Genomic DNA, 27,283 nt, shown 5'->3' with positions numbered 1-27,283 from the left:
GGGGGGGGGGGGGGGGGGGGGGGGGGGGGGGGGGGGGGGGGGTGGGATGAATGGAGTGAGCGTGGGATAAAGGGAGTGCGTGTGATGGGTGAAAGGGGCCGCGCGTGTATGGAGGGTGTGTGGTTGGGGGGGCAGAGGGGTGAGGAGGACGGAGGAGGAAGATGGGGAATGCGTGTGCAGGGGGTGTCGGGGAGGGGGCACGGACACACACGACCCTCCCCGCGCCGCCCCGCTCTCACCTGCCGGCGGGAGGCGCGGCCGCCGCTGCCCCTCAGGCCGGGCCGTCCCCGCCGGCCGCCGCCATCGCCCCGCCCGTTCCGGCGGCGCTCCCGGGGCGGGGCCGCCATGGCGCGGCCGCCATGTCGTGTGTGGGGCGGCCCCTCAGCGACGACCCGGCACGGAGTTCATGGGCAGGCGGGGGCTGGCGGGAGGCCACGGCGGGACAGAACATCCCTGGGTGTCACCGCAACACCAAACCCCCAGGGGCGCTCGGATGCCGAGGCTCGAGCCCGTCTGTTCGAGCCCATCAGGTGCTAAAGTGTTCCTCGCCCACGTGGCTGTAGGAATAGCTACTCTTGTACTGGTGCTGTTCAAAGGAAGCGTCCAGATTTTCACCCAGATGGTCATAGTATCATCATGGAATCACAGGATGGTTTGGGATGGGCAGGGACACCTTCCACTATCCCAGGTTGCTCCAAGCCCCATCCAACCTGGCCTTGGACACCTGCAAGGATGGGGCAGCCACAGCTTCTCTGGGCAACCTGTGCCACCGTCAGCATGATCAACAACTGTAATTCACAGTGAAATAGTACGAAAAAAGTTATGGCATTAGATCCTGTGCAGAGAAGCCTGATTTACACATTCAAAATTCCTTCCAAGGAGAGATTATGTTGAGACACCCGACGTAAATGTCAGATCACTGACATTTTGTGGTAGGCTCAATACAAAACAATAAGGTATTACATAATGGACAAATGGACAAATTACTTATGATACCTTTAATTTGTCCCTGTAAGACAAAGAGCTCATTAAAAAAAAAATAGATACATGACGCCACTGGCTGAAAAAAGCAGTTTGCAGTGTGTCCGAGTAGAGCAAATAACTCTGAAACCATGTATGATCTCTTTATTTCCTAAGGGCCTTAATTCCCCAAATAATCTGAATAAAATAAATACGCTTTATGATTCGCCAGATCACCCTTTGGTAATAGGCTGTTTGGAGGATGCGACTAAAAGGAAAAAGTTAAATTTAATAATTAATATTCCCTAGTTCAGCTATGAAAGCAGCTGCAAAATGCAGTGTATCGTCCTACGGTCACGTGCAGTGGAAATTTCCTGGCACCACAATACCTCTGGCAGCAGAGGGGAGCAGCCTCCACAGCCTTCTTTCCATCGAGGAGGGAGGGACCTCTGCTGTGACAGTTGGTGGCAAGAAAAGTGCACCTCAGTCTTCTCCTTGCTGTCAATCATTTATTTTTTTTTGGTCCCTGCACCCATCATACCTCAGAGGAAAGCTGAGAAAAAAATACCACTTTTTAAATGTATCAAGTGTTTCATTAAAGACCGTTGTTTGGTGTTTCTCTTTTATGTGAGTCTTTTAGCTTAATTCAGCAGTCCTTAATTGCAGTTACAGTTTTGTGGGATAAAAAGCTGTTGTTTTGTTTTGCTGTCTCTCTGAAATGTACATTGACAGTATTAAATCACAGCTAATAACAGACGCTCTAGTTTTTAATATTAAGGCATCTCCACTTTGTAACATTATTGTTAAAACAAGGGAAGTGGAGGGTAATTTGAGAGCAGCTCAGTGATGCTCGCTGTTATTGTATCAGGAAATGCTGTGGCAGCATTGGCTTGTTATCGTTGTGACAGAAATCACTCCTGTGGTGACATTTGGGTATTCTATTTTAAGCTTGAGGCGACTCACTGAGTTAAGCAAGGTTACCTGTATGTGCAGAATTAAGCCTGGTTTCGGGAGAGGAACTGTTATTGATTTGAAGCTCAGTAAATACAAGAATTGAAATATCAGAACTCGTGAATAGGAGAAAGTCATGGCACGAAGTGATATTACGGAGGTTAATTTCCCTTTTATTATGTTGTACTTTCGAGGCAATTTTCATCTAACATGTGCAAATGCAAACACAGCACAGTCCTTGGCATGAGCGGGAAGATAAGCTTTGTCGTGTTCCTTTCACAGATGAGTAAACCTCGTGTACGGAGCTCGAGGATGAGAGAAAAACATCCGCGTGACAAGGAGGATTGCTATGCATAGCGCCGAAGTGGTTCGGGTAAGATACACACGTACACAAGCACTTTTGTACCTTTAAAAACTTAGCCGTGAAAGTCTTAAGGACATCCCAGCTCCAGGGGGAGTGCTGTATCTATGCTGCTGGTTCTGCTCCTCCTGGTGTTTACCTTCACTCATAAAGCGATGAAATCATACTATAAATAGAGGGCAAAGTCCACTCTCAAACGCTAGCGGGTAAAGTCTGCTGTTTGACATGACAATAAAGCGTGGAGCAACAGGGGGTTTTGGTTCCTTTAAAGCTCCTCTGCAGTAAAACCGTGCTCTCCACCGCCTGAATCACTCACCACCCCGCTATCAACAGCACAAAAGAAAAACACTGCGAGTCCCATGACCTCACTAAACCTTTCGGGCGAGGGGTCAGCAGCGAAATCCCTCTCTCTCTTTAACCCCTCGGCAACTGCTGCCGGGGCTTCTCCTGCTCTGCGCCCACATTCCCCGCAGGTACCCTGGGGACAGCAGGGGGACGCAGGTGTCCCCCAGCCGCTTCAGCTGAGCTGAACCCCGAGGAGAGCGCGCTCCTCGCCGTCCAAGAGCGCTCACCCCACCGCCACCCTTCCAGCCCAGCCCGCCCCGTCGCTCCCTGCCCGCTCCCCCCGTGCGGTGTCCCCGGCGGGGCGGGGCGGCCGTGCCGGGGCGGGGCCGGGCGGACAATAGGGACACTCGGCGGGGACGCCGCGGTGAGTGGCCGGCACGGCAGGGCCGGGGACCCCCGGGACCCCCCCTTCTCCCGACCTTCTCCCGACGGCCGCCCCTGCGTTCCCGCGGCGCCGGGACGAGGTGAGCGGCGGGGTCCCGGCGGGAGAGGGGCGGAGGAGGAGCGGGAGAACCCGAGTTTACGGGGCAGAGCCGGGCTGCGGTGCCGGGCTGGCGCTGCGGGACCCGCCGCCTCCCTCACCTGCTCTCCGCGGTGTCCCGGGACGGTCCCGCGCAGGCGGCACCTCCGCCGGCTCCGGCGCCGCAGCATCTTCGGGAGGAGGAGCAGGAGGGATGGATGTGGTTTAACAAACCAGGGCGGCGGTGCCGGGAGGAGCGCCCTGTCCCGGCTGCTCCCTGTCCGGGCTGCTCTCTGTGCCCGCTGCTCCCCGTGCCCTCCCGAGGATGCTGCGGGCAGGACCCGTGTGCTCCGCGCTTGTGTTGGGCGCGAATGACGAGCGCGGTACGTGTGCTTTCACTCTTTAGCAAAGCAGGAAATAAGCCCTCAAAATAAGCCCGCGATGCACAGCAAAGTGCGCGCCGCTGCTAAAACGTCTAAAAGTGTTCCCGAGTAACTCGTTTTTTCTCCGCCTGTGTGCGGGGTGTTGGTAGCGGGAGCGATGTGCGGCAGCAGGGATGGGGACAGATACTGGATACTGTACACAGCGCTGTAGGGCAGCGTACCCTCAGTAATGTTTAAACCCTTTCACAAGGAGTGGTTTCAGCAGCGTGGTGAGTCCTGTGATTAAGCAGATTTCTAGGTGTTTAAATGGAAAGTGAGTGTTAGCCTGAATCTGTTTCCCTAGGCCGTGTGTGTAACAGGAGGACAGAGTGGGCTCCATTGTCACTCTCTGTCACAGGTACATGGATAAAGTTGTTTTGAGTTAACTTATTTCGGGTATATTGAATTATCTTTTTTCATTTGATGCGTGTCAGTTGAACGGGAGTTAGCACCGAGTATAATGAAGAAAAAAAATCAATGTTTATTCAAGGCGTTTGATCTCTTCTGCTGTCAGAATGTCACCACTGTAGAGACTATCTCTGAAAGAAGAAATTCAACAAAATTTCTTGCTTTACCTGTTTGGTAGGTGTCTGTCTTAGCTGTTTTTAAGGATTTTTGTATCAATAGGCCATTGACTGTAAGAGTGGACTGAGAAGAATTGAGTGCACTCAGCTTCTGCAGGGCCAAAGCAAGAACTGGTGGGAGTAGAATAATAACTCTGAGCTTGATGCTGAGGTTACCAAAGGGAGTAGTTTAACCCCTCCTAACGCAGTGTGAATCTGAAATGAAACTGGGAAGCCAGGTGCTAAAATTAAAGCTTACATGAGTAGGGGCTACAAATCTACAAGAAGAAAATGAGTGAAAAACACACTGTGTCTGAAGAAATACAGTGGTGTGTTGGGGCAGGGTGAGTTCTGTGCATAAAACCTCTGTTTGCTCCTCACAGTCAGTGCTGTACATTTGATCTGTTTAATAAGAGACCCTATTTTTATTGTGAGTTGCAATGTCTTCAAGAGGTAGAGAATATACCTTACCTATTTTATTAAGAAAAAAACCCCAACACTAAAACATTGTAGGTGAACGAGGATTTTAAGTCATAACTTTGTAATGCCGTAATTTATAATAATATAATAAATTTATAATTTTACTGAAAAAGCGTTTGTAAAACTGTTACTACCAAAATTCTACCAATACAGGGAGCCTAAGTAAAAATGAGAACAGTGTGGCATTTTAATTCTGTATATGGATGTGCAGAACAGGAATGACAGCACAAATAGTGAGTTAAATTTGAGTTCTTAGGCTTACAGTCACGCTGTGCTTACATCTCTCATCTTCCCAATCCAGCAGCAATAACTGGGGTTTCAGAGGCACCTGAATGAATGTAAATAGATGACTACATACATTGTCATACCCACCTCCTGCAACTTGGCTGTGCAATTCAAGTAACAGTTTCAAACAAATGCTTCTTCATTATAAAAGAATCTCGACCTTTTGGTGGGACTGAGGAGTGCAAAGGGCAGAAGATGTTTTGAAAGGGAAATGTAAATGTTAGAGCAGGAGCTTTCTGACTTAATCTAAACCTTAGCTCTTTGTAAACAAGTAGAACAAAGGTGATATCCCTGAGATAGGTGGTGCTGTCACAAAACAAAAATCTGAATGTGGCAGAGTGTGTGTGAGGTTTTGTGTTTGTTTTGGTTTGGTTTTTTTTAACAGAAATAGTTTCGGCTTGGTATCAATATATTTTTCTCTTCAGTGTTCTCAGTTCTTCCCATAAAACCTCTTGGGTAATTAATGTTTTCATCTTGCTAAAAGCAGACCCCCCTCATTTCTTGTTTATTTAGAAGCCGTAGAAATGGGTTTGTGAGCACTGAAGGAATCAGTGGACTCTTCAAGGAAAGTGATACTTTGTAGGCTTATCAAATCATGGCTTTTTAATGTGGACATAACTGTACTGCCTGCTTTTTAAGGTGGAGATCTCTTGTTCTCCAGAGTCATGTATTAACTGGCACGGTACAGTGGTGCACAGACAACATGCAAATGCTGGTGATGCATAAAAATCTTGAGGGATTCTCGAAGTCCCGACTCAGAACCAGGGCCCCTTAAACATTTTCAGCAGAGACTGAAATACAGAATACCTGTACAAGCTCTTTACTTTAAAAGGTTCCCTCAGTTATGCATTTCTTTTGCTACCGAGGTCACAGAACTTGCTTAAGGAATACTTCTTTTTTCAGTTTAAATATAATCAAATGCTTAATCCCTATCCTGTTTTGAGGGGAGAGAACCTGTGTTAAATTCCCAGTGAAGGCATGTTATCATCACTAAGTTAATGAGCAGAAAACCAGAAATGAAGAAAAATGTAAGAAGCAGAATGTACATTTTTTAGATTTACAGAAGTGTGCCTTTAAAGGCTGTTTGAGGCAATATTAACAAGTGTTTTGTGTAAACAGTCTCCAAGGTCATTGATGTTAAGCTGACTGAGAACACGGTATGAGACAAAGAATTAATTTATCTTTGCTCCTTGACCTGATACTGATTTAAGAGTTAATCCTGCAACCTGGGTTAACTAACCTGCACTATTAAAAAAACGAGTAGCAATGACTTCACTTCTCATCTCTCCATGAGAAACTGAGGTTACTGATGGGACATTCATATTCCTGGTTCTCTGAAACCTGAACTGGCTCTTAATCTTTGCTGGTTTTATCAAAGACTCGCCCTTGTAAAACGGGCATTAGAGATTTGTATTCGCAGCAGGGAGGATGATGTCATGTTTTGGAAGAGTTGGCTATGGATTGGAGGTATATATGCAAACAACCAAGCCTCTGTTTGTTTTTCATTTAAATTTGGTTTGCATGGGCAGCTGGGAGAATCTGAAACAGTTTGAGATGTGCTTTGGTTCCTTGGGGGTAAACGTGAGGGTCCTGTCTGGAAATCTGTATTTATGTAGGTGGGCACTGGGAATCTTGAGCCCGAATATTGGAATTAGATTATTACTTTCTCTGTTATCATAACCAGTTTTAAAACATACTAAACCGCATATTGTAATTATTGTTAGCTTTACGGTGTCATGTCTGCATAAAACATGTAAGATTCTATGTCTAAGACATAAAGTGCACATAGACTGTACTACAGATGTCATAAAATACATAAAGATAATACATTCACTATAATTAATGCATTCAGTGCGTTATACTGAAGTATTATTGTGCCTGTCTTAAAAACAGTTAACACAGCAAATCTAAAGTAGATTTCTGACTAAAAGTAAATTTCAGATCCTTCTGTTTTCCCCCCACTCACCGACTGGCATGACTTGTTTAGCAACGTGTTCTTTTTTCAAGAAGATTTTCTGTTCTCTTTCGCTAGGTAAAAAAAAAAAAGAAACAACCCACAAATAAAAAAACCCTGTCTGTGCAAAGTAAACACAGCGTAAACATCATCTTTCCACCGAGGATGCTTCATTATTCAGTCATAATTGTGTTCATAAACTGCCACAATTTCCATCATATAATTAGCCACTTAGAGGGCTGTTTTTAAAAATTTGGATATAGGATATTCAGCAGAATATTAAGTATGTATTTAAACTTGAAATGCATTATTTATTCTGCTGAAGGCAGAAAGAAGGCAAGTGCAATATGGGTGGTGGAAGATTAACACATCCTGCTTTGGGGAACCAGGAGAGCCTGTGGAGTGTGATATTTGCTCCTCTGCACAGGTCCAGATCTGAAGAGCAGAACAGGTCCATGTTAATGTAGCTTTTACGTGCATTTCTACGTTATACCCATACACCTAAATTTTAAAAACGATGACACAGATCAGTAAGTGACCCCAAGGCCAAGAAGGTAATTGCTGAGCTTTGAAACTAAATTAGAGCCATCTTGTACTTCTTTAAGAGAGTAGCCCTGCCAGACTGCCTTTGCCTCAACACTGTCCATCCCATAAAATACGTTATAACTCCCCTCTTTTTTGGATGGGCAAAGCCAACATCCCGGGCTGCAGCTGAGTTGAGGGGAGCACGACCCAACAGCTCTGACAGTTTCTTTTTTAGCCCGTGGGAGGAAGGTATTATCATGGTAACAGGTGTGAGGTGGCATATGCTGCACTTGGGGCTTTTGTTGTGGTGTTGTATGGTTTGTTTACATGTCTGAGTCCTGTGGTGCCTTGACTTATTATAGGTCTTTTTCAGAGCACAGTTTTCATCTCACACAGATATAGACGTTTCCGTTGTGTGGCCCCTTGAATGTGAAACCAGCATCTAGTCTAGAAATGAAGAAGACAAAAAAAAAGGAGAGAGAAAAAGAAGATACCTTTTTTTAGTGGTTTTTTTTTTTTCTCTTCTTTTTCCCTCACTACATGGTTGTGAAAGCTAAAAATAGTTAGTATACATGTGCAGTAGACAGCTGACTTTTTATGCTTGGCCTTTCTACATTTTATCCACTACAGTACTTGTTTTACTAGGTAACTTTTAAGGGCTTTATAAGCTGTGAGGAAACACAGTGAGTCCATTTCCATTTGTTTGAGTCTCCCCGTGGTACCCAGAGGCCAAAGGAATACCCCACAAACATACCTGGATGTTTACTTTGTCTGCCTGGTGTCCGAGTGAGCACTTCACACCTCTGAGATCCTCCAAACCTTCCTCTGCCATTCCCAAGTTTCTTGAGCTCTGGTGGAGTTCTCAAATCAGGGGCTGCCCTGGTTCAGAGCTACAAAGTCCTTGGGGTGACTGAGTATCTGGAAATCGGGAATGCACAAAGTTCCTCTATGAACATTACCCTTTTTTTTCCCCCGATTTTTTTTCTTTTTTGGACTGAGGGGAGAGAAACAGGAATACATAAAGGAAGAATTTAAAACAGGACACGGCATTTTTTGAAGCAAGTATAGCACCTGAAAAGACTCTTTTTTAAAAAAAGATTGTCTGAATGAAATAAGCCTTTTAACTCACCTGTAAAATATGTTCAGAGAGGTGCTCCCTTGGAGGAAAGGACTGCACTATTTCCCCTCAGAAACAGAGCTGGGTCCCACAACTCCCTCACAGCAGTTGCAGTAAAATTCAGAACACCTGACCCCAGCACTGCTGGGGTTTTCAGAACTCTGGACGTATTTAAAATCCTAGATTATAAACATCTTTGTAAGGAAAGCAGAAATGCTGTGAACAGAAGGAAAAAACCCAGAAGATTAAACTACAAACTGTATGACACATAACATCTACCCAGCTGAAACTGGTCTGTAGCTGCTTTTCCCCCGCCACATTAACATCACTAAGATCCTACTCTTTAAACCAAGTATATTTTCATTTATCTAGTATCACATTTCTGTGAGTTTGCTCATGCAATAATATATACACGTTAATTATGAATAACTTTGCTTTGTGGAAAATGTAAACTTCATCTAAATACTGAGAGAAGATCAAGACTCCCTCGGGACACAAAGGCCTTAACCTCATCCCCGGTGTAAAATTTAGAGGGTTTACAAGGCTGCAGAATTGTGGCAAACCGAATCCATATCCAGGGGACATTAGTTTTTGCTTGGTTTAGTTTCATTTCTGGGAGAATATTTCACGTTGAGTTTTATTAATTTGACCTGCTGGGAGCGTGCTTAAAAGGAGAAAGGAATCTGCCGTCCAAGATCACACCATCAACAAAGGGCATCAGTTCTGTAAGGACAGAGCTGGGAAGCAAAGAAACCATCCAAAAAGCTGGGCAAAACCAATGCCAGATAAAACCAGGGCATCTCCAGAACACTGTAGTTAGGTTCATCATCAGGCATCCTCAGGACATCAGGCAGAGCCACCAAATATCCAAGGGGCAAGAGTGTTACCTGCCCAAGGCTGTGTGTGGTTTGAAATAATCCCCGTCCTCAACTCTGATGTTGTTTCCCTTGATGAGCCAAATAAAACACTCCTAATGACTACAAAAACATCAGCCCCTCTCCAAGCTCTGCTGTCTCAGTGTTTTCCAAATAACTTCCCCACTGATTTCAGTGGTTCCTTCTGTCCACTCCTCTGGGTGGAAAGCTCTTAATGGGTTTGAATCTTCATTAGATTTATTTCTGTGGTGAGTTGCTTGTAGTTTCCGTGGTGGTGGCCTCCAGCTGAGGAAGGTGTGTAAACTTGGGCCTAAATTAAAGACTTAGGAAAACCTGCTCAAGTTTGGTTTAGATACTTTGCTGCCTGGGGATCTCCACGGGTTAGAGTTGATTTAGTGCCAGGCAGGTTGTTGCAATCGGTGTAGGAAAGCATCTCGTGCTAAGTGAAACTACTGAGAAACTATACTTGACTACACTAGCTATATTTATCGAGATTTTCCAATTTTTAGGTTGTTTTGGGCCAGTGTAAAGCAGCAGCCATCTAAATGCTGCTGTGTTTGAATTGCTGAACATCTGTTGGGTCACTGAAACTTTCCTTTGACTGCTCTCAAAATAGTTAATATTAGCAGCACTCGTGTTCTGACTACTGGAGGAGTAAAAAGAGCAACTTTAAGAGCACTTTAAAGATTAATTTCCATCCAAGCTGGGAAGACCTTACGTAACAAGAAGCCACAAGGTTGTCTGTCATGACTCTCTGCAGAGCAAGATGCCTCAAATAAGGAGAACCCCCGGGGACTTTGTCCTCTCCAGCTACCCCGGTGGAGCACCAGAAGAGGAGACCTACAGTAACCTCCAGACAATCCCAGACACCACAGAGCAAATGGAGTTTGATATCAGGTATCACCACATCAATGCTCCTCCTGTCCTCCCCCCAGCACAGAGGGCCAGACTTTCCAGGAGACTTTGCTAAGCCAAATAATCGCAGTGGGTGCTGCTGGGAACGGGATAGATGCAAGTGTAGATAACCTGTAGTGCACCATCAGGCAGCACAAAGTGCCTGTGAGGTTTTTAATCTTGCTCAGGGACACAGATGTGGCTCTTCATTGGAAACCCACCTGTTATAACAAGCAGCTGAAGAGGCCATTTTTACATAATTCTCCAGGCGCCGCTCGCAGCGAGCTGCTGGTGCTGCTCTGGGTTTTGCTTAATCCCATACGTGCATTTTTTTCCAGCTGAAGAGTCAGGGGCTGCCTTTCTCCCCCATCTGTGAAAATTCCTTTCTGTGGGTGGTTTTTGTTTTGGGTTGTTCTGTTTTGTTTTTTTTTTCGGTGGATGGACTGACCAGAGCAAGCCCAAGTTTTTTTAAGCAGATCTCTAGAATTAAGCTCTTAAGCCCAGTGACTATTCAGCAGATCTCACGCAAGCAGATCTCAGCAAAAATGCAAGTTAAAATAAAAATGTATATTCCTGTTATTTGTGTACCAAAATAAACACAAAAACCTGTGTCTGAGAGAAGCTAAATCTAACTGGAGATTTTCATCAGGAAGGCATAACCAGGTTTTGGCATCAAAATGTTGCCACAGATGTTGTTTTCAGGTTTCTCTGTGCCCCAGAACCCCCCCCTAAAAGCCTTTAGGTTTTGGTCAGTTCATACCAGGGTACCACCCAATAGCTGGAGACCCAGACTGCATCATGGAAATCATTGGAGTATAAATGTTGGATGACAGAGGCAACATTTTTGTGAGATGAAGTATTTTGAGAGGTTCTAAGTGAAGGCTGTTTCAATATTTTGACTCGGGGGGGAGGGGGAGGGGAAGGGGAAGAAAACCCAAACCTAGGCCAGAATTCCATTGTCTTTTGTAAAGAAAGGAAGACACTTAAAAAATCGTTTTTCTCAAAAGTGCCAAATATGCAGCTTTTTAAGAAAACATCAAGGCACTTCTTTCTGCATAATAAATGTGGGCGTGAGATGCTTAATCAACAAAACCGTAAATAACGTGGGGAAAAAAAAAAAGAAACCCAGACCTTAACATTTCCCTTTTACATGCCCAGCTGCTGGGGGAATAACTGTACCTGACATTTGCAGAGTGCTTTTAAGGACTTGCTGTCGCAGAATTCTCCTCTAACGTGCACATCTTGCAGCTCAGCTACTCAGGTTGGCCGTCAGCTGGCCCTGATCGGGGATGAATTTAACAGGAGGTACCACAGGAGCTTAGAAGATACACTGCTTCACCTGGCACGATTGTAAGTCACCTTATTGGCAGATCCTTCTAAAAACCAGGTTAGGTAACCAAAAATTGGTGTTCCTGTACACAAAATAATGATAAAAAAAATATAGCTACTACTGCTGCCTCGTACGGAGTCTAAGGAAGGAAAACAGACGCTGCAGCTTGTTTTACAAGGAAAAGCTTTAGCATGTAAATCGTTTCCACAGACTGCAGCCATTTAAAGTCAAAAGGCACGAGATTGCCACTTAATCATTTGATTCAGAAAGCAAATTACCTTTAGCTTTCGGTCTGCTTCCTAAATATTTAGAGAAATATTCACCCTAAATATTTAGAGAAATATGCATGTACACATGAGACTTTCAGGAAGGAACATATTGGAGGTTTTTGTTTGAGTTTGAGGGTTTTTTTGGGGGGTGGTGGTGGTTGTGTGGGTTGTGTTGGTGTTTTTGGGGGGTTTTTTGGGGTTTGGGGTTTTTTTCTGGTTGATTTTTTTTTTGGTTGATTTTTTTTTCTTGGCTGCTTTTTTTCAATTTTCTAAACTTCGGTATTTTCTTTGCCAGTTTTTAGAATGAATTTTCCATCCCCACACTTTCTTTTTTTGTTGTTTTGTTTTCTTTCAATCCTCAGGGTTGCTATCAGTGTTTTCCAGACATTGAATGTTATTAGAAGTGTTATAAGAAGCTCTCGGAACATTTTGAACGGTGACTGGGCGAAGCGCATCGTTGGCTGCGGAAGCTGGGTATGGTCTCCCCCTCTTCTCCCAAATTTTTGTTGACAAGGAAGGAGCAGCAACACTTAAAAGGGAATTAAGTGTCAATGAGTAAAGGATATAATGCAGCTCTAGGTTGGGGTTTATTCCTTGGTGCCCTGTTTTTCCCCGTTAGGCTGGAATTTCTCATTTATTGCCAGGGTGTGCTGCTCAAATCCCACACAGCTCCAAGGATTCCTGGCAGAGGGAAGGCATCTCCCGCTGGAAAATGCTGGGAGGGTCTATCCCAGGGGAGATAAGCAGTGCCTGCTGCCAGCAGTGTTCACCCTGGAGGAGAGAGGAGGGGTCTTTGCAGCTGGATTTGACACTTGTCGGCTTTTTTGTCTTTTTGCTGCTTGTTATCCCTAATTCCTGCCTCCTTTCTCCCGCCAGGTTCCCAGGCTTCCTTTCAGGTGTGTCTGCCAGAAGCTGGTGCCTGCAGCCCTGCTGGTGGCTGCCTTTTGGTGGGCCCTGAATTATGGACTGTAGAGTGAACACACGAATTACAACAGGAGGTCATTGCTGGACTCTGACCAACATCATCAACACCCCGGTGGTGGCAGCTGGTTTGTTTTTCAAATGTACACTGATAAAAATCTCTTTAATATTTAAAAACCTAGGCTAGTGCTGGGTCACTGCTGTTTCATTCTTTTTTAAAGATTTAAAAATGTTTAAAATAAGGAGGTTGTTGCTGGAAAACTGCCTGACTTGCTAGTTTTGAAATGTGACTCCAGGCGATTACAAAGTCTGTCTTTTTTTTGTGTGTGTGTTTGTTTTAATGCAATATAAAGTGTCTATTTCATATAAATGAGTTTGTTAAAGAGAACCTGGATTTGAGGAAGACTGAAGGCATGCTGGACATCCTTTCAATTCTAACACTGTAAAAGCAGGAGTAAAGATTTAAACCATGATATACTTTTTTTTAAAAATTAAATTGTTGCTTCAAACCTTTTGCAGTGTTGTCTACTTTTATTTTCCAAGACACATTAATGGCAATATCTTGTCCTGTACTTTTTGCTGTCTAAGACTACAGGTCAGGCTGTGTTTGATTCTTGTGTAGTAGACACTTACAGACTCTCAGTGAGAGAAAAATGAAAGTGCATCTCTGTGGTTTGGGTATTCCCCTCAGCACAGGGGATTCCTGCTCCTTGCCCAGCCAAGCAGCTACTACAGTCAGTGCATTTTTGAAAGAGGAAAATGCAGTATTTAATGGATTTGTGATCGAGGCTGGCGTTTCAAGTCCCTCCTTTAAATCAGACAAGGAATTTAAACCCCTCTTTTCTTCAGTGAAGACAAATGCCAAGTCAAGTCAGATTTAAGGGTGATGAGGAGTGTGCCTCCTCTCCTTAATGAATGGTGCCCAAATCCCATCATGATCCTAAGTGCCCATCTCAGAAAATCCTTCTGGGAAAAAGAAAAGCCAGGCTCAACTGGACTATTTCAGGAGACTGAGGCACTGCCCATTTCATCCCAGAGCTGTGGGGGAGGACTCTGCTTTCCCCCCACTCTTGCAATCAATAATGCAAGGCTTTGAACCACAAGAGAGGGGAAGTTCATCATCCAGCACTGAGCAAAACACAGTCCTGAGGAACAGAAAATCCAGTCACACGAAGGAAACAAGTGAAACACAAAGCAAACAGCATCCAGGTCCTTCTTCCCACTAATTAAACAAGGCCCCCAAGATGCAATGTTCTTAGGATACAGACTTCTCTTCAGCATCACACACCGACAAAGGCACAGAGGTTATCCAGTGGTTTGGAAATAAAGATTTCTAGCACGATTTTTGCCAAAGAGCTTTAATTCTGGGCAAAGTTACGACGACATGAAATAAAAAAAGAAAAAAATTATGGTAAGAACACTACAAATAAAAAAACATTTCTCCAACTTGAAAATTCAAATAATTAAAAAGAAAGTACAGAAATTTTAAAGCACTGTACTAAAAGAAAAAAAAAGTGCCACCAATGGGCCATGCTCAGTCCCAACTATCATAAAAGCTGGTTTGAAAGTCACTAATGTTGCATTTGGTCTTAAAAGGTGTAGTCAGAAGCTTCTAACACAGCACAATCCAGTGTTTAATAACATGAGTGGGATTTAGTTGCAATATTCTAACCACCTATTGAAAACTCTGGGATGCTTTACTGAATAAATGACACCTTACCTGTAATGTGGGAGCTTTAACTGAAATAATTTTCTTTGCAGTAACCCCAGCCCTTAATTGTCAGCCTCTAACAGTCCAGTGGTGAAGCTGACAAATTCTTCTGTGTTTCACTAATTGTTCATGTTTACATGTGTTGCCAGAAATGTGGAATTTGTGCTGTAAGGGCAGGCACAGCTGCCAACTGCAGCTCACAGAAGAGCTGTTTAATGATACAGTCCACTTAGCAATCAGAATCAAGGCCACTGCTTTTAATTCACCCTCCCTTCCAGGACAACCTGCTGCTCTCCAGCTCATCATTTCCTGCTGCCAGGAAATGTACACGTTTTTGTTGAGCTCTTTTTTTTTTTTTCTTCCCCCCCAGTGAAACATTTCCTTGTGGAACTTTGCACAACCAACGTGACATTGGACAACTGGAGGGAAAATTACTGTAGGCCAAGAATGGTGCACCCCAAAGCACTGAAAAGAGCAAGAAAAGCTTCGTAGTTTATTGATAGTTTAACCTTAAGAAAATCACGTTCCTAATAACATTTCGGCTGCTGCCTGGAAATATGGGAACAGAATAAAAGGATTTTACACAGATGAACACCCCACAAGTCAGGTGAGTTACAAAACAGGAACATCAACCAGGTGGATCCTCTAAATGCACCCTCCAGCCCAGAGAGAGCCCTCCACAACTCAGCTCATTTCCACCCCTGTATTCATGCAGAAGATCCCTGCACCAGACAGCCAAGGCTACCAACTTTTAACTGGAATCCATGCAAAAAAAAAAAAAAAGCATTGAAAAAAAAAACAAAAAAAAAAAAGGCAAAAAGAAAGAAAAAAGAAAAAAAAAAGAGAGGGAAAGATGCTTGCAGGATGGAGGCCAAACAATGTTATTTGGCCTGTTTGCTGACAGCTTTGCAGTCCCAACAAAGATGGAAGAGCCAAACTCTCCTTCCACACCTGAGGCACTCAGAGAAGGAAAACGTTCATTGCAATGAAGCACGTGGTGCTCTTTTCATCAGGAGAAGCCACGAAAGTTTAAGACTTCTTCTCTTGGGAGCACAGAGTTTTAAACCAGAAAAAAACCCAAGTTGCGTGGATTTTTTTTCAAAAGGTCACTTAAGTCTCTGCTGCTTCCTCATCTTCCAGAGAATCCACGTGTTTATATTGTTTCCAGGCCTTTAAATTACATTTTCTGAGAATGGCTCCCAGTTGCTTCCCGGGCCCCACTTCGTAGGTGTAAGGGAATTCCGTTCCTTGTTTCCTTTGGTACACCGAATGCATGGTCTGTTCCCACAAAACAGGTGACACCACCTGCTTCACTAACAGCTTCCTGATGTGCTTGGAGTGCATGTACTTTTGGCCATCCACGTTGGAATACACACAGAGCAGCGGTTTCTGGATCTCGATGGATTTTAGGACTTCGGCCAAAGGCTCAACTGCTGGTTCCATAAGTCTGGTATGAAAAGCCCCACTGACTGGGAGCATTTTCGTACGGGTAAAATAGTATTTTCGGGCATTCTGCTGCAAATACTCCAAAGCCTGTAAAAGGGAGAGAGGGAGAAAGTGAGAGTCTTGCACAGCAAAGGTTTTCTCAGTCGCCCCACAAGAACCACCTCATCAGGCTTATGGTGATAAAGGGATTCCTCTTCCAACCCAACAACTGAAAGATCTCCTAAAAGGAATCACAGAATCAACTAGGATCACTAGAATCGACTGAACACGTGCTGGAAAAAAACCCCCACTTTTTGGACAAACTAAGGCCGTACACAACACCCACGCAGAAGTGCAAAGCAACAGCTTTAAAAGAGCGAAACGCCGAGTTCAACTGAAGGAACAGCTAGTGTGGAGCAGTAGTTGGTTATCCCGCAGCAGTACCTGTAAGTGTCCTGCAATGACTCTGCTGTCCGGAAACAAGTAGTTGGAGACCGTGCACACGGGGTTCTCAATACCCAGCGACTCACAGTGTTTGCGGGCTTCCAGGCACGCAAATTTGTAATTCGCCTCTGGCCGGCCCATAACCGAGAGCATCCCACTGGGAACAGCCTCGGACGCCTTCTGCATGGCCTCGGCGCGCACCTTCACCGCGTACAGCGCTGGGGAGAGAAAACACGGGGGGGGGGGGGGGGGGAAAAAAACGCCCAAAAAAAAAAAAGCGCCCCAGCGGGAACACGCCGGGAAGGGGCTCGCGATGCTTTGGGGGGGGTGGGAGATCCCCGGGGAGGGTTCCAGAGGCACCTTCGGCAAAGCCCAGCGCTCCAGCGAACACCAGCGCCGCGAACTCGCCCACGCTGTACCCGGCGGCCGCCACGCAGCGCTCCACGACCTGCGGGACACAGCGCGGCCAAGCCCCACATCAGCCCGGGGGGAGCCTCCGGGTCCCGGACCAGCCCAGGGGGAGCCCCCGGCGCCCGATCCAGCCGAGGGGGAGCCCCGAGAAGCGCCCCTTTCCCCCCCCGCCCCGCTCACCTCAGGCCGCTGGTGGTTGAGCTTCTCCACGGCGGCCAGGGAGGCGACGAACACGGCGGGCTGGCAGTGCTGGGTGCGGTCCAGCGCGTCCCGCGGCCCCTCCAGGCACAGCGCCAGCAGGTCGTAGCCCAGCACCTTCTCGGCCAGGCGGAACATGTCCCGCACGCCGGGGTAGCCCAGCAGCCCGCGGCACATCCCCACGCACTGGCTGCCCTGCCCGGGGAACAGCAGCACCGTGCCCTCCCGGGGGCACCGCCGCTCCCGCCTCGCCGCCGCCGGCGCCCCCTCCGCCTCGCCCGGCTCCACCGAGCTCTGCAGGAGGTCGCTCAGCGTCGCCCCATCGCCGGGGCCCCGGGAGCTGAGCCGCCGGCCCGCAGCGCCGCGGAGGCCGCCGCGCCCGCTGCAGCCAGCGAGCCGCCATGGCGCCCACACGGCCCGGCCGCCCATGGCCAACCCGCACGGGGCGTTGCCGCGGCAACGGGGCGGACCCGCCTGAGGGGGGCAGCGAGGGAGCGGGGAAGGGAGCGGGGAAGGGAGGGAGGGAGGCCGGGAAACCCCGGCGCTCACCGCCCTGCGCTCCGCCCGCCCAGCGCCGAGACCGCGCCGAGACCCCGCCTCGGGGCGGGAGCAGCGCGGGCGGTGCCGGGGGCGGGCGGTGCCGGGGGCGGGCGCTGCCCCAGCCCGGCACAGCGGGAGGAGGCGCGACCGGCGGCAGCGGAGCGAGGTAGCCGCGGTGTTCCTTGGCGTGGGATAGAATGGGACGGGGAGGGATAGAATGGGATGGGGAGGGTCCGCTCGCCCCAGCCCCAGCGCGGGTCCCGGTGGCTCCCGGTGGCTCCCGCGGCACTTTGGGGTGCGTTTATCCCGCTCCCCGCGGCCGGGGGGGATCATCATCCAGCAGCCCCCGCTGGGTGCACACACCGTCCAGCGGGACCCCGGGGCAGTTCATCCGGGGTGGGTTTATCCCGCGGCGGGGAGGGCCCTGCTCCCCCGGGCAGGACGGGACAGCCGGGATGGAGGCGCCGGGACGGGGCTGCTGTGGTCAGGGGCTGGGGGAAAACAGCCACGGCTGCTCCGTGCCGGGGTGGGAAGTGCTTAAAAAAGAACTTAAAAACCCAAAAAAACCAAAAAACCACAAACCCTCCAAGAAAGTAAGGAAGCCCCTTATTAATTTTTATCGGGCGTATGAGTTTCCCAGCGGTTCGCAGCTGCCCAGCCCTGCCCGCGGTCCCTGTTCCTCTGGTGTGCGGCTCTGCCCGGTGCCCATTCGCTCTCTGCGCTCGGCAGAAGTTTTCAGGCCGCTCTCAGTAACTAAAGGCATCTTCCTTCGGTAACATTTCTGCCTTCGGTAACGTTTCTTTAAGGCTGAAAGAAAGGGCTTGGGTTTTTCTTCCGAATTTTTGGGTAGTACTCGCAAATCAGCGCAGTGGTACAATTCGAGCGTTCAGTGGCAAGATTATTTAAAAAAAAAAAAAAAAAGGAAAAAAAAGTGAAAGTTGCCGTGCCAGAGTTGCAATTGTGTAATAACTTTGCATCGTGTAAAGGTTATGAAACAGTGTCAAGAACTGAGTCAGAGCAGCTCAGTAAAAGAGACTTTTTACTGTGTTAGTACGAGTTGGGAGAAGGAAATACATCACAGGGGTCCCAGCAGCGAAAGGGTGCAGTCTGTGTGTAAAGCATTTGAGACTTAGCAGTGGTGATGCATTTTACCCCATCAGAATACCTGGCAAGCTGAAAGGAGTCAGGCCTAGGCAACACTTAAACTAGAAAAATCCAGGAGAAACTTAATTTTTTTTTTTTAAGAGAAGGTGTGGATGATGAACAAGAAGAATCTGCAGCAGGACATTGGGTGGCTGTTTGGAAGGAAGGGGAGTTGTGCAGAGGGTTTAATGCAAACAGACAAAGGGAAAATTAGAAGAGATTGAGCAGCAAATGGCAAATTATTGCCTGGGAAGCTTTTGTTCCAGTATACATTTCAGTTCCCTGTATGTAAACCTTCAGTAAATCATAGATTTATTTGCACAACTTGTGCTCTGCCACTTTAAAAGAAGTGTGACCTGGGCAGTGAGATTTTCTGTTTCTATCCCTACACCTTGCATTATATTCTTAAATAAACACCATTGTTTTCAATTAAAAACACTTATTATAAACGTATATTATACACTTGTTAGATATATTATATAACATTTATTGTTTGAAGTGTCACTGTTACTTGAGATTATGTAGCAAAGAAAAGGCTACTTTTTTTGTGGTAACTGTTTTCTGTGTCACAAACTGTGACATAACTTTGGTTTTAGTCTTGCAGTTTCCCAGGACTTAAAGCCACAACACACACACATAGTTTATCAATATAAATTAAGCAAGTTGAACTAGTGGGCTTTTTTTCCCCTTTGTTTCTCCTTTTACTTTTTGTAGGAGGGAATCAACTTTGGGCAAGTGAGATGTTTTGAATACCTAGAAAAATTATTGCAACATGTATGTAAAAGCAGCCTCCACTGGACTGCTGAACCTGCCTGAAGTCACAGAAAACGGGTAGGATGAGGAAGAATATGTTGCAGGGCAGAGATAAGAAGTGGAAACAGAAATAAGCAAGTTAAGTGTGTGTGAGAAGAAAATATTTCCAACTGTGGTGGTTCTTTCAGACAGTACCTGCTGTGTACACTGCAGATACCATCTACAGACATCCAGGTTTCCTCAGGATGGAAATCAGGGTGCAAGAATATTGTGCAACTCGCCCTGAAGTGAAGCTGGGATAGGATTGGAAAAGTAGTTATTTCTAGGTTGTGTAATCCTGAGGCAGCTCAGAGGGCTGTGTTAGCAAATCTGTGGTGTGTAATTTATCACCAAGTCGTTTCAGAGTATCAGCAATACACTAAAAGGAACTAAAAGGGCTGAGGGACCTCTGTGGTTACATTAGTTTTAAAAAGTGTACTGGGTGTTCTATGAACCTCTCACACTGCACAGGTCACCAAATAAATGCCTTAGCACTGACAGAATGCACAGGCTCTCCACTGCATCCTTGTCTTTTACTTACTCTCCTGCTAAAGACTCACATGAAGTAACCAGAGAGAGACAGACACAGCTTCTTCCATAACCAGCTTGTGTGTCCCCTGAGTTAACTAGTGCTTTTTGTGGGAAATTGATAGTAGTATTTAATCTCTTGGGAAATATAATTAATCAGTAGTAATAGTGATCAAAAGACTGGGACACCAACATTCAATTCAAGCCGGTAAGTCCAGGCTGTTCACTTGAATTTCCTCCCATTCGCTGCTCACGAGTGGCTTCACTTTTCTTGTTGCTTTGCCTTGTGCCTTCCCTGTTTCTCTTTGCCTGCCTGGTTTCCTTTCTCCCATCACTTAAGCATTATTTCAGTGCATTCCCTACATCATTTCTTCACTAATGACTGTAACAGAGCAGTGTTCAGCACTCTCAGCTTACACAACACTTTCAGACTTTCTTCCCTGGGGGAAAGCTGACAAGAACCCCTGACAAAGTCCAGTTGCTTAACACTGCAGGAAACCACCCTCCTATTGTTACATCCAAATAAAACATAAACTCCTTTGGGTTCTTGCTTACCACCTTTTTACAAAATAGTACTTAACAGCCACACAGGAGTTGCACAGATGACAGCACGTGTAGAGAACTAATCGTGGTGTTTGTTCTCCCTGTAGGCAAAGCACAAGCAGAAGGTTAAAAATTGGTGAGATCTTATTAACTTTCAATTTAAGATGCACCCCGGTAAAAAGCAGGTCGAATCCATCAGGCAGGAGTATGGCAGCAATGAGCTATGCAGATTTTTTTCCTCTCTGCTTTGTCCATCCTTCACCCAAGACCTGAGTGATCCTGTTCTCTCCTTCTCCCCAGCCTTAGTTAGGAATTCTTCCCTGCTTAAGTTTTTTTCAGCCATTCATTCTTTTGTCCTGTTTTTGACCTTGTATTGCTTTGTCTTCTGCCTTTTTTTGTGTGCATTTCTATTAATTTTTGACTTCCCCCAAGGCCTGACCACAGCCCAGCCCCTACGCACCCTTTCTTGTTTGCTCCTTACAACCTTTCTCATCCCTGCATGCTTTACCAGCCCCTCCCTGCTCTCGGTTTTGCCTTCCAAATTCTGCTCTGGTTTTAGCACCAGGATTTCTGTTGATCCCGTGGATTGTGGTCCCAGCCACTGAAATCTCTTCAGTAGATCTGCAGAGCTGTGTGGGCAGAGCCCTGAGTACAGGGACAGAAACCAAAGTGCAGGAGCTCCCTTGCTGGCCAGGCTTGTCTCTGATCTCCAAACAGAAATCCATCACGTCAGAGCCACCACAATGCCACAAAATCTGTGCTCCATTTCCTACCAGTTACAAGTAGGATTTCCTCTTCCCGAATCCCTGCCTCCTCATCCCAGCAGTGCTGACCTTAGCAATGGAAGTTTTTAGATGCAGGGAAAGACAAGAGCCAAGACAATATCAATATGGCACTTTTCTCTGACAAGCCTCTGCAATGCTTGTTGCTTTAAAACTCTTTTGCCCCTGGGCCTTTCACAGTTGCTCTTTCCTCACTGCTGCAACCTTCCCTTCCTGCTGCCTTAACAGAGGAACAGGAATTGGGTGTATTTGCCTACCTCATATTTGAAAAAAAAACCCCAACTTTTCAGTCCTGCCCTTTTTTACTGTAGCTCTGATCTGTTTACATTTCAGTAAACTAAACACAGCTCTTCTGTAGCGCTTGGCTTTTGGCCAGAAAGTCTGCAGTGAAGCTTCTTCCTCCTTCCTTGCTCGCTGTTTTTTCCTGCTGCCCGTGCTCTTAACTAAAGCAGCCCGGCCCAGCAGAGCAAGGCAGTGCTTAGTCCCACTTCTGTAGGTGGATTTAATCCAGTTCACTTTCCAGGCTGCAGCTGATTGAATGCTTCACGGAGGAGCCACAGGTGGGCTCCCCATTTATCCGCTGAGATCTCCTTGTTTACAAAACACCACTGAAGTCGTTGCCTTCTCATTGTCCTCCCTGGTGTTTGTTTTCAGAGGCAGCTTCTCAAGTGTCCATTACTAATTCACAACCCTCTTACAGGCCCCATTGAGCACCCTCAGCAAGCTTTTGAGCCTAAAAACTGCAGTACAACACATAACATTATTTTGCACGTGCTCTCTTCTCACTCTTGGCTGTGCCTTTTCACTGAGTGAATGGGCTTTTTGGGGAATGCAGAAGTACTTCTTACTGCATTTTTTTATTTTCCGAGTACAGTTCCTGTCACATCAAACTGCTTTATTCCTCTGGCATACTTATGGGTATGAAATAAACACCCTTAAGGGATATTTATGAAGGTAAAATTCAGTAGTTTCAGTGCACGCAGCTGAGAGAGAAGTAAAGGGTCCTGCCACCCCCATTCCCAATTCACAGGAGTATTGTCCAGTGAAGCTGGAACAAGATCCATTAATTTCTCAGTGACCAGAGTAGGCTGTGGATCAAATCCCACACGTGTACTTCTTTTAAAATCTGCTAAAAATGGAAACTTTTTGTGCCAATCAGCATGTTTGGTTTTGTTCCAGGTTCACTGTCTCCATGGAAGTGGTATCAGCCTGGGCCCCAGCCGTGGGGTTCACACTCCTGCCCCATGCAGGGGGATTTCTAGGAAGCACTATAACCAAAAAGGAAATCCCAACGTGGTATCAAACTCTGCAGAAGCCATCCTGGTGTCCACCTAACTGGGTGTTTGCTCCTGTGTGGGGAACTCTCTATACATCCATGGGGTATGTTTTTAAGGCACTTCACCTGATCTCAAAGTTCCTTACTGGGCAATGCTGGACCAGAGAACTATCACTGTACTCCTGTGGCTCTGTGTTTGTAAGAAACTGTGTCAGGCTGCCTGTTGAACAGGTAGAAACCTGTCTGGGGAGTTGTGTGTGGGTTTGATGGGACATTTTGTATGCACAGGCATCCACATCAAAAGCAGGAGGTTGAAAAGCTGCCACTAACTTGCTCTCCTCGTTCATTCTGAGGGAGAGACCTGCCAAGCTGCAGCACTGGGATTTCTTCTAAGTATGTCCTTCAGTAGTTTTAGGAAAATTAAAACCAAATAAATGTGAGGGGCAAGGAGGAAAATTAGGATAGAACTGTTCTAACAGAGCTCAATTAAAAGAAACCAAAATCAAAACATACATGTCCTCTCAAATAAAACTTCCAGGCTGCTAAACTGTAAATGCCTGAAATCATTCACTGCCTCCTTTAACTCATTTAAAATACCTGACAGCACAGCAAGTGCTGTCGAATGAACAAGGAATCACAGGGCCAAGTACCATTCCCACAGGAACCACGAGAGATTAATAATACTGTATTTTGGCAGTGTGACTGTTACTTTTAATATGATGTAGCAAAAATATTTGTAGAGGTAGGTTGTCTCAGGAATTTGGGAAGTTTTGATCCTCCTCCCTGCTCTAGAAGCACCAACACCACATGCTTTGGTGTAAACTGTGCTGAGCTGTGCCTACCAAAGTTCATTATGTTTTTTCCTAGCTCTCAAACACACATTGTTGCTAACCCAATAGTAATTTTTGGGCTGTAACATGCCTTTTTTTGGCCATTTTAAGTGACTTGTAGTTTGTGTATAGCATTGGGTTAACTATATAAACTCTCAGAGACCAGATCTTCTCCCAGTGAACATTACACAAGTCACCCTGCAGGTTATCTTAAATACCAGACCACCTGTTGCAAAACACATTCCATTTGAATCAGATCACTACTGTCCTGTGAATAAAAACATGCCTTTTATCAAAGAGACAAGAGCTGGGTGGCCTTCCCAGCTTCCTTCAAGGTGACTGCACAGTTTGAAACCCTGTTCCTGGATTCCTCATCATAAACCTGGGTATCAGCTTAAAAACCTTAGAAGAAAAGAGTCCAAGTTGTCACAGCTTATCCCTTATTTTAGTGATAGCAGAATCAGTATATCAGAAGGTGGATGGTCTCAGTTCTGTACTGTACATTTAGCTCAGTGAAAAGATCATACTTATTACCAGGCTTTTCTCCTGTAATCCACCATGCACACACATTCCTTAAATGATCAGGACATTTCATTCCTTCAGAATTCCTTCTACTTAGGAGACTGTTAAGTTTCTAATGCTTACCCTGCCCCCTACTTTCTTTTGCTTTTATTATTCTCTGCAATCAAACTGCCAAAATACCAAAGCTGCGTTGCTCAGTCCCTATGAAAGTAATGGCCAAGAAGCAAGTTTGGGTCACTAAGTGGGTTAAACAAACAAACAAAAAAATCCTTCTTGTATAACCTACCAATGAAGACAAACTCCTTGCAATTACTCCTGTGGATGTTTGTCTGCTCCTGAAGAAATAATTCCTACAAATTGGTCTCCATTGTTGCTCCACTGCCAGGAGAAATACAAATGGGCCCCGTGCTGTCCAGTTCAGTTCCCAGTCTGTATCAGTTTCCAATTCTGGAACAATTCAGGATGTTGGCATTTTATCCAAGGGATTCTACTGGAGTTACCCTGGAAAGGCTGTGCAGTCATTTGGACTGAAATCTAAGTCAAATGAGCAAAAGAAACAAGTCTTAGCTGATGAATGTTCCCTGTTCTACTCAGGCTTCTCCAGTGCAAAAATAAACTTGACATTAGTAGAACTCCCAAATCCTGCCTTTAGCAGCTTGTAAGCTCCCTCCAGTGAACTGTTCTTCTGTGGTATTAAAGTCTGTTCAAAATCTTTTGGGAAGATCTTTCAGTAGCCAGGATCCTGCAGACAGGAGGGTGCTGGGTGCTCCTTGTGGTTAATTCCACGGTTCTCCTAAAATCTTTGTTCTCCCCACCTTTGTCCTCTCCCTTCCAAAAAGTGACTGAAGGGTTCCTCCTGCTCTAATACCATCCTTCCCCATACTCAGCTGTGCCTTGGGATGCCACTCAGTTCCTATTTCTCCTACGTTCATTTCATCCACTTAAAAACTTAGTGGGTTGTGATTTTTTTATTACATCTTATTTAAAGCACCATCTCCCAGTACCAAAATGAAGTTTCTTCACTATTTGCATCTTAAAACTTGCTTCTATCTCAACATTCTCTTTTGAGACTGAAATGCAGGAGGTCATCTCACCTAGAAGGGGGAACTCTGGCAGGATTGGGAATTTTTCTCTCTCCAGGTTGTTATCCAAAGCAGTTGGTCCACCCTGTGCTTTCAGTTGCTGTGCCAAGTAGTACCTGCATATGTACTTTTCCAAATTAATCTATTATTAATTATTAATCTCTTTCATTTGATCAAGAATGTGTGGTAGCTTTTCTGACCAGTGCAGTGAATTCCACCTTCCCTTCTCTCCCTACAGATACGGCTCCTACCTGGTGTGGAAGGAACTGGGAGGCTTCAAGGAGAAGTCAGTGGTTCCCCTGGGTCTGTATGCAGGGCAGCTGGCACTAAACTGGGCGTGGACCCCAGTGTTTTTTGGAGCTCACAAAATGGGATGGGTAGGTGGAAAACTAAAGTTTCTTAGTCAAAGGCTTCTACTCCTATTTGCAAGGTGCTCAGATGAAAGGTTTGTGTCACAATCATGAGCCTGAGTACAGAAAAAAAGGCTTGCAGAAGTTTTCTAAAATTCTCTTTAATGCATGCCAGCAGCCACCTGAGAGGGTTTGACTCTCTAGAGCATCCTTAAATGTATGGATTTTCAAGCAGCTCTTCCTGCCAACCTTTGGTAAAAGCTCTGGGTGACTAGAAAATGGAAACATTTATGCCCTACTACAATTCTCGGGCAAACAGCAGCAATAAGAAGCTTATTATTACAACATTATTCAGGTAATCAACACCCATTTGAGAAGAGACTCATTTTCTGCAGTTCTCTGAAGAGAAAAAGCTTGGCTAAAAAATAAAAAAAATATTTGTCTGGTTCTCTAGATATACATGAGATGCTGTAACAGGGGAAGACTTTGCAATGCCCTTTCTTGTACCTGTTATATCATTTTATGAGTTGAACAGATTCTTAACTCAGCAGAGATCTGTTTTTTTATTTTGCTGACTGATTTTCTGAGAAGGAATTAGCTGAGAGGGAGACAGAGCCAGGTGGGAAGAGCCACACAAAGACTGTGGAGTCAAGGAAATGCAACGAGGGAAAACAACACTGACCACCTTCTGTGTTTCAGGGCTTGGTGACTCTCCTGCTCACAACTGGGACAGCAACAGCTACAGCTGCTTCCTGGTACAACATCAACAGAACAGCAGCTTATTTGATGGTTCCTTATTTAGCCTGGCTCACCATGGCTTCTGCACTCAACTATCGGATCTGGAAGGACAATCCCAGCAAGAAAAAACCTGAATAACCAGTTTTTGGCCAGAAAGATTGGGGTTTTTTCCCCACAATAATTTTTTATACATAAAAGTTATGGCCTTATTTTATTTTTAGCTGAACTACTCCCACCATTAGTTTGCCAATTACAAGTTGACAAAGCAGTACTTGTTGAAACAAATATGCCTTTACCAGGCAAGTCACTGACTGGGTTTTACAGCAAACTAAAAAGTGGTGTTGATTTAAAAGTACTAATGCTACATTGTGACAGCATTCTATTTTATATGACAGCAGCACTTTAACTATTACCAGAAATAAGCAGGAACTCCATCATGCTCAGAGGAAGAAATCCAGCCACATACCAACCCAGCTTCCAGAAAGGTGCTCCCAACAGTGACAGGGATGATTGTGGCCTGAATCTCTCTTGTTCCCCACCAGGCACAGTCCCACTACAGCTGCCAGATATTTGTCTTCTGGTCATTGTACTCTGGAAACATTGAAGACAAGCTTTTTTTAACAATTTGTGCCTTCCTACTCCAAAGCAAGGCACATCCTTCTGTCAGCTGAATGCATTAAACTACGTGTAAAACTTACCTTGTTCCTTGCTTGTGTTGTTTTTAAATTGTTTGGAGCAGAAGGCAAAAGGGTTTTATTATCTTAACAAAGACAGCCCCTTCATCTCTTCTCCTCACACTGCACTGGGCAAGACAAAATAGGAAACTCAGAGCACCTGTGAAGAAACTGTGAGGCCCCACCTTCCCCTTTAGGTCCACAGGCACTTTCTTACATGTTCTCAGATCCTTTGAAGGCATGAAGTGCCTTATGCTCTCCTACAAGTGACAAATACATCTGAATGTCTCCCTACATCCATCAGGATATCCTACATCCCAGCCAAACCTTTTCCCTGCACTGGAGGCAGTCACACCACCCGTGTTAAAGCAATTCACCACATTTCTTTAATCAAGTTTACTGGTCCAAAGCAGTCCTGATTCATGAGCAGGAGGCTCTGAGCACCACTTCTGGCTGTGCAATCCAATTTTCCTAAGTCCCAGATGGTTTATTTCTCCAGCCTGTGTTCCAGTCAGTGGGAAGAAGTGGGTTTCTGCAGACCAGCCTGAAAGAGCCTAAAATATCCCTTTCCCTTCCTGATCA

General features: G+C 45.7%; 4 protein-coding genes across 7 annotated transcripts in view; 2 read left to right on the top strand and 2 right to left on the bottom strand.

Moving 5' to 3' along the window:
* TTLL1 (tubulin tyrosine ligase like 1) overlaps nt 1–311 on the bottom strand; it is a 15,519-nt gene extending 15,208 nt beyond the window's left edge. For both annotated transcript variants that reach the window (XM_027660798.1, XM_027660797.1), the window contains exon 1: nt 240–311. The gene's annotated coding sequence lies outside the window, so the exon portion shown is untranslated. The remainder of the gene's footprint in view (nt 1–239) is intronic.
* LOC113955383 lies at nt 308–13,180 on the top strand. 3 transcript variants are annotated; one of them, XM_027660799.1, is made up of 5 exons: nt 308–583; nt 10,059–10,195; nt 11,441–11,542; nt 12,154–12,265; nt 12,668–13,180. In XM_027660799.1, the coding sequence occupies exons 1-5, from the start codon at nt 407–409 to the stop codon at nt 12,761–12,763; spliced, it is 624 nt and encodes a 207-aa protein (XP_027516600.1). In that variant the 5' UTR covers nt 308–406; the 3' UTR covers nt 12,764–13,180. The 3 variants fall into 3 exon arrangements, with proteins under 3 accessions (XP_027516600.1, XP_027516601.1, XP_027516603.1); XM_027660800.1 differs by lacking the exon at nt 308–583 and adding an exon at nt 2,953–2,981; XM_027660802.1 differs by lacking the exon at nt 308–583 and adding an exon at nt 2,975–3,081.
* An 880-nt stretch (nt 13,181–14,060) lies between these two features.
* MCAT (malonyl-CoA-acyl carrier protein transacylase) lies at nt 14,061–17,345 on the bottom strand. The gene is made up of 4 exons (XM_027660702.1): nt 16,884–17,345; nt 16,653–16,740; nt 16,293–16,510; nt 14,061–15,956 (listed from the first exon to the last, which is right to left on the bottom strand). Exons 1-4 carry the CDS (start codon nt 17,328–17,330, stop codon nt 15,534–15,536), a joined length of 1,176 nt encoding a protein of 391 aa, XP_027516503.1. The 5' UTR covers nt 17,331–17,345; the 3' UTR covers nt 14,061–15,533.
* Nucleotides 17,346–17,510: 165 nt separating this feature from the next.
* Nucleotides 17,511–26,724, top strand: TSPO (translocator protein). The gene is made up of 4 exons (XM_027660703.1): nt 17,511–17,607; nt 22,409–22,609; nt 25,178–25,316; nt 25,989–26,724. The coding sequence occupies exons 2-4, from the start codon at nt 22,422–22,424 to the stop codon at nt 26,163–26,165; spliced, it is 504 nt and encodes a 167-aa protein (XP_027516504.1). The 5' UTR covers nt 17,511–17,607; nt 22,409–22,421; the 3' UTR covers nt 26,166–26,724.
* Nucleotides 26,725–27,283: the final 559 nt, after the last annotated feature.

This window comes from Corapipo altera, unplaced genomic scaffold (assembly GCF_003945725.1).
Source record: "Corapipo altera isolate COAL_440 unplaced genomic scaffold, ASM394572v1 239, whole genome shotgun sequence".
Classification (NCBI taxonomy): Eukaryota; Metazoa; Chordata; class Aves; order Passeriformes; family Pipridae; genus Corapipo; species Corapipo altera.
The sequence above is the reverse complement of the archived record's forward strand: the minus strand, read 5'-3'. Positions and strand labels throughout refer to the sequence as shown.

Bases quoted from the DNA above. Each gene is read 5' to 3' on its own strand.
- LOC113955383 (XM_027660799.1), top strand. From the start codon at position 407: ATGGGCAGGCGGGGGCTGGCGGGAGGCCACGGCGGGACAGAACATCCC. The intron at 584-10,058 runs GTGCTGTTCAAA...GACTCTCTGCAG, and splicing joins GAATAGCTACTCTTGTACTG to AGCAAGATGCCTCAAATAAG. The intron at 10,196-11,440 runs GTATCACCACAT...CACATCTTGCAG, and splicing joins CAAATGGAGTTTGATATCAG to CTCAGCTACTCAGGTTGGCC.
- MCAT (XM_027660702.1), bottom strand. From the start codon at position 17,330: ATGGGCGGCCGGGCCGTGTGGGCGCCATGGCGGCTCGCTGGCTGCAGC. The intron at 16,741-16,883 runs GTGAGCGGGGCG...TGTGTCCCGCAG, and splicing joins TCAACCACCAGCGGCCTGAG to GTCGTGGAGCGCTGCGTGGC. The intron at 16,511-16,652 runs GTGCCTCTGGAA...TTCTCTCCCCAG, and splicing joins AGCGCTGGGCTTTGCCGAAG to CGCTGTACGCGGTGAAGGTG.
- TSPO (XM_027660703.1), top strand. From the start codon at position 22,422: ATGGAAGTGGTATCAGCCTGGGCCCCAGCCGTGGGGTTCACACTCCTG. The intron at 22,610-25,177 runs GTATGTTTTTAA...CTCTCCCTACAG, and splicing joins ACTCTCTATACATCCATGGG to ATACGGCTCCTACCTGGTGT. The intron at 25,317-25,988 runs GTAGGTGGAAAA...TCTGTGTTTCAG, and splicing joins GAGCTCACAAAATGGGATGG to GGCTTGGTGACTCTCCTGCT.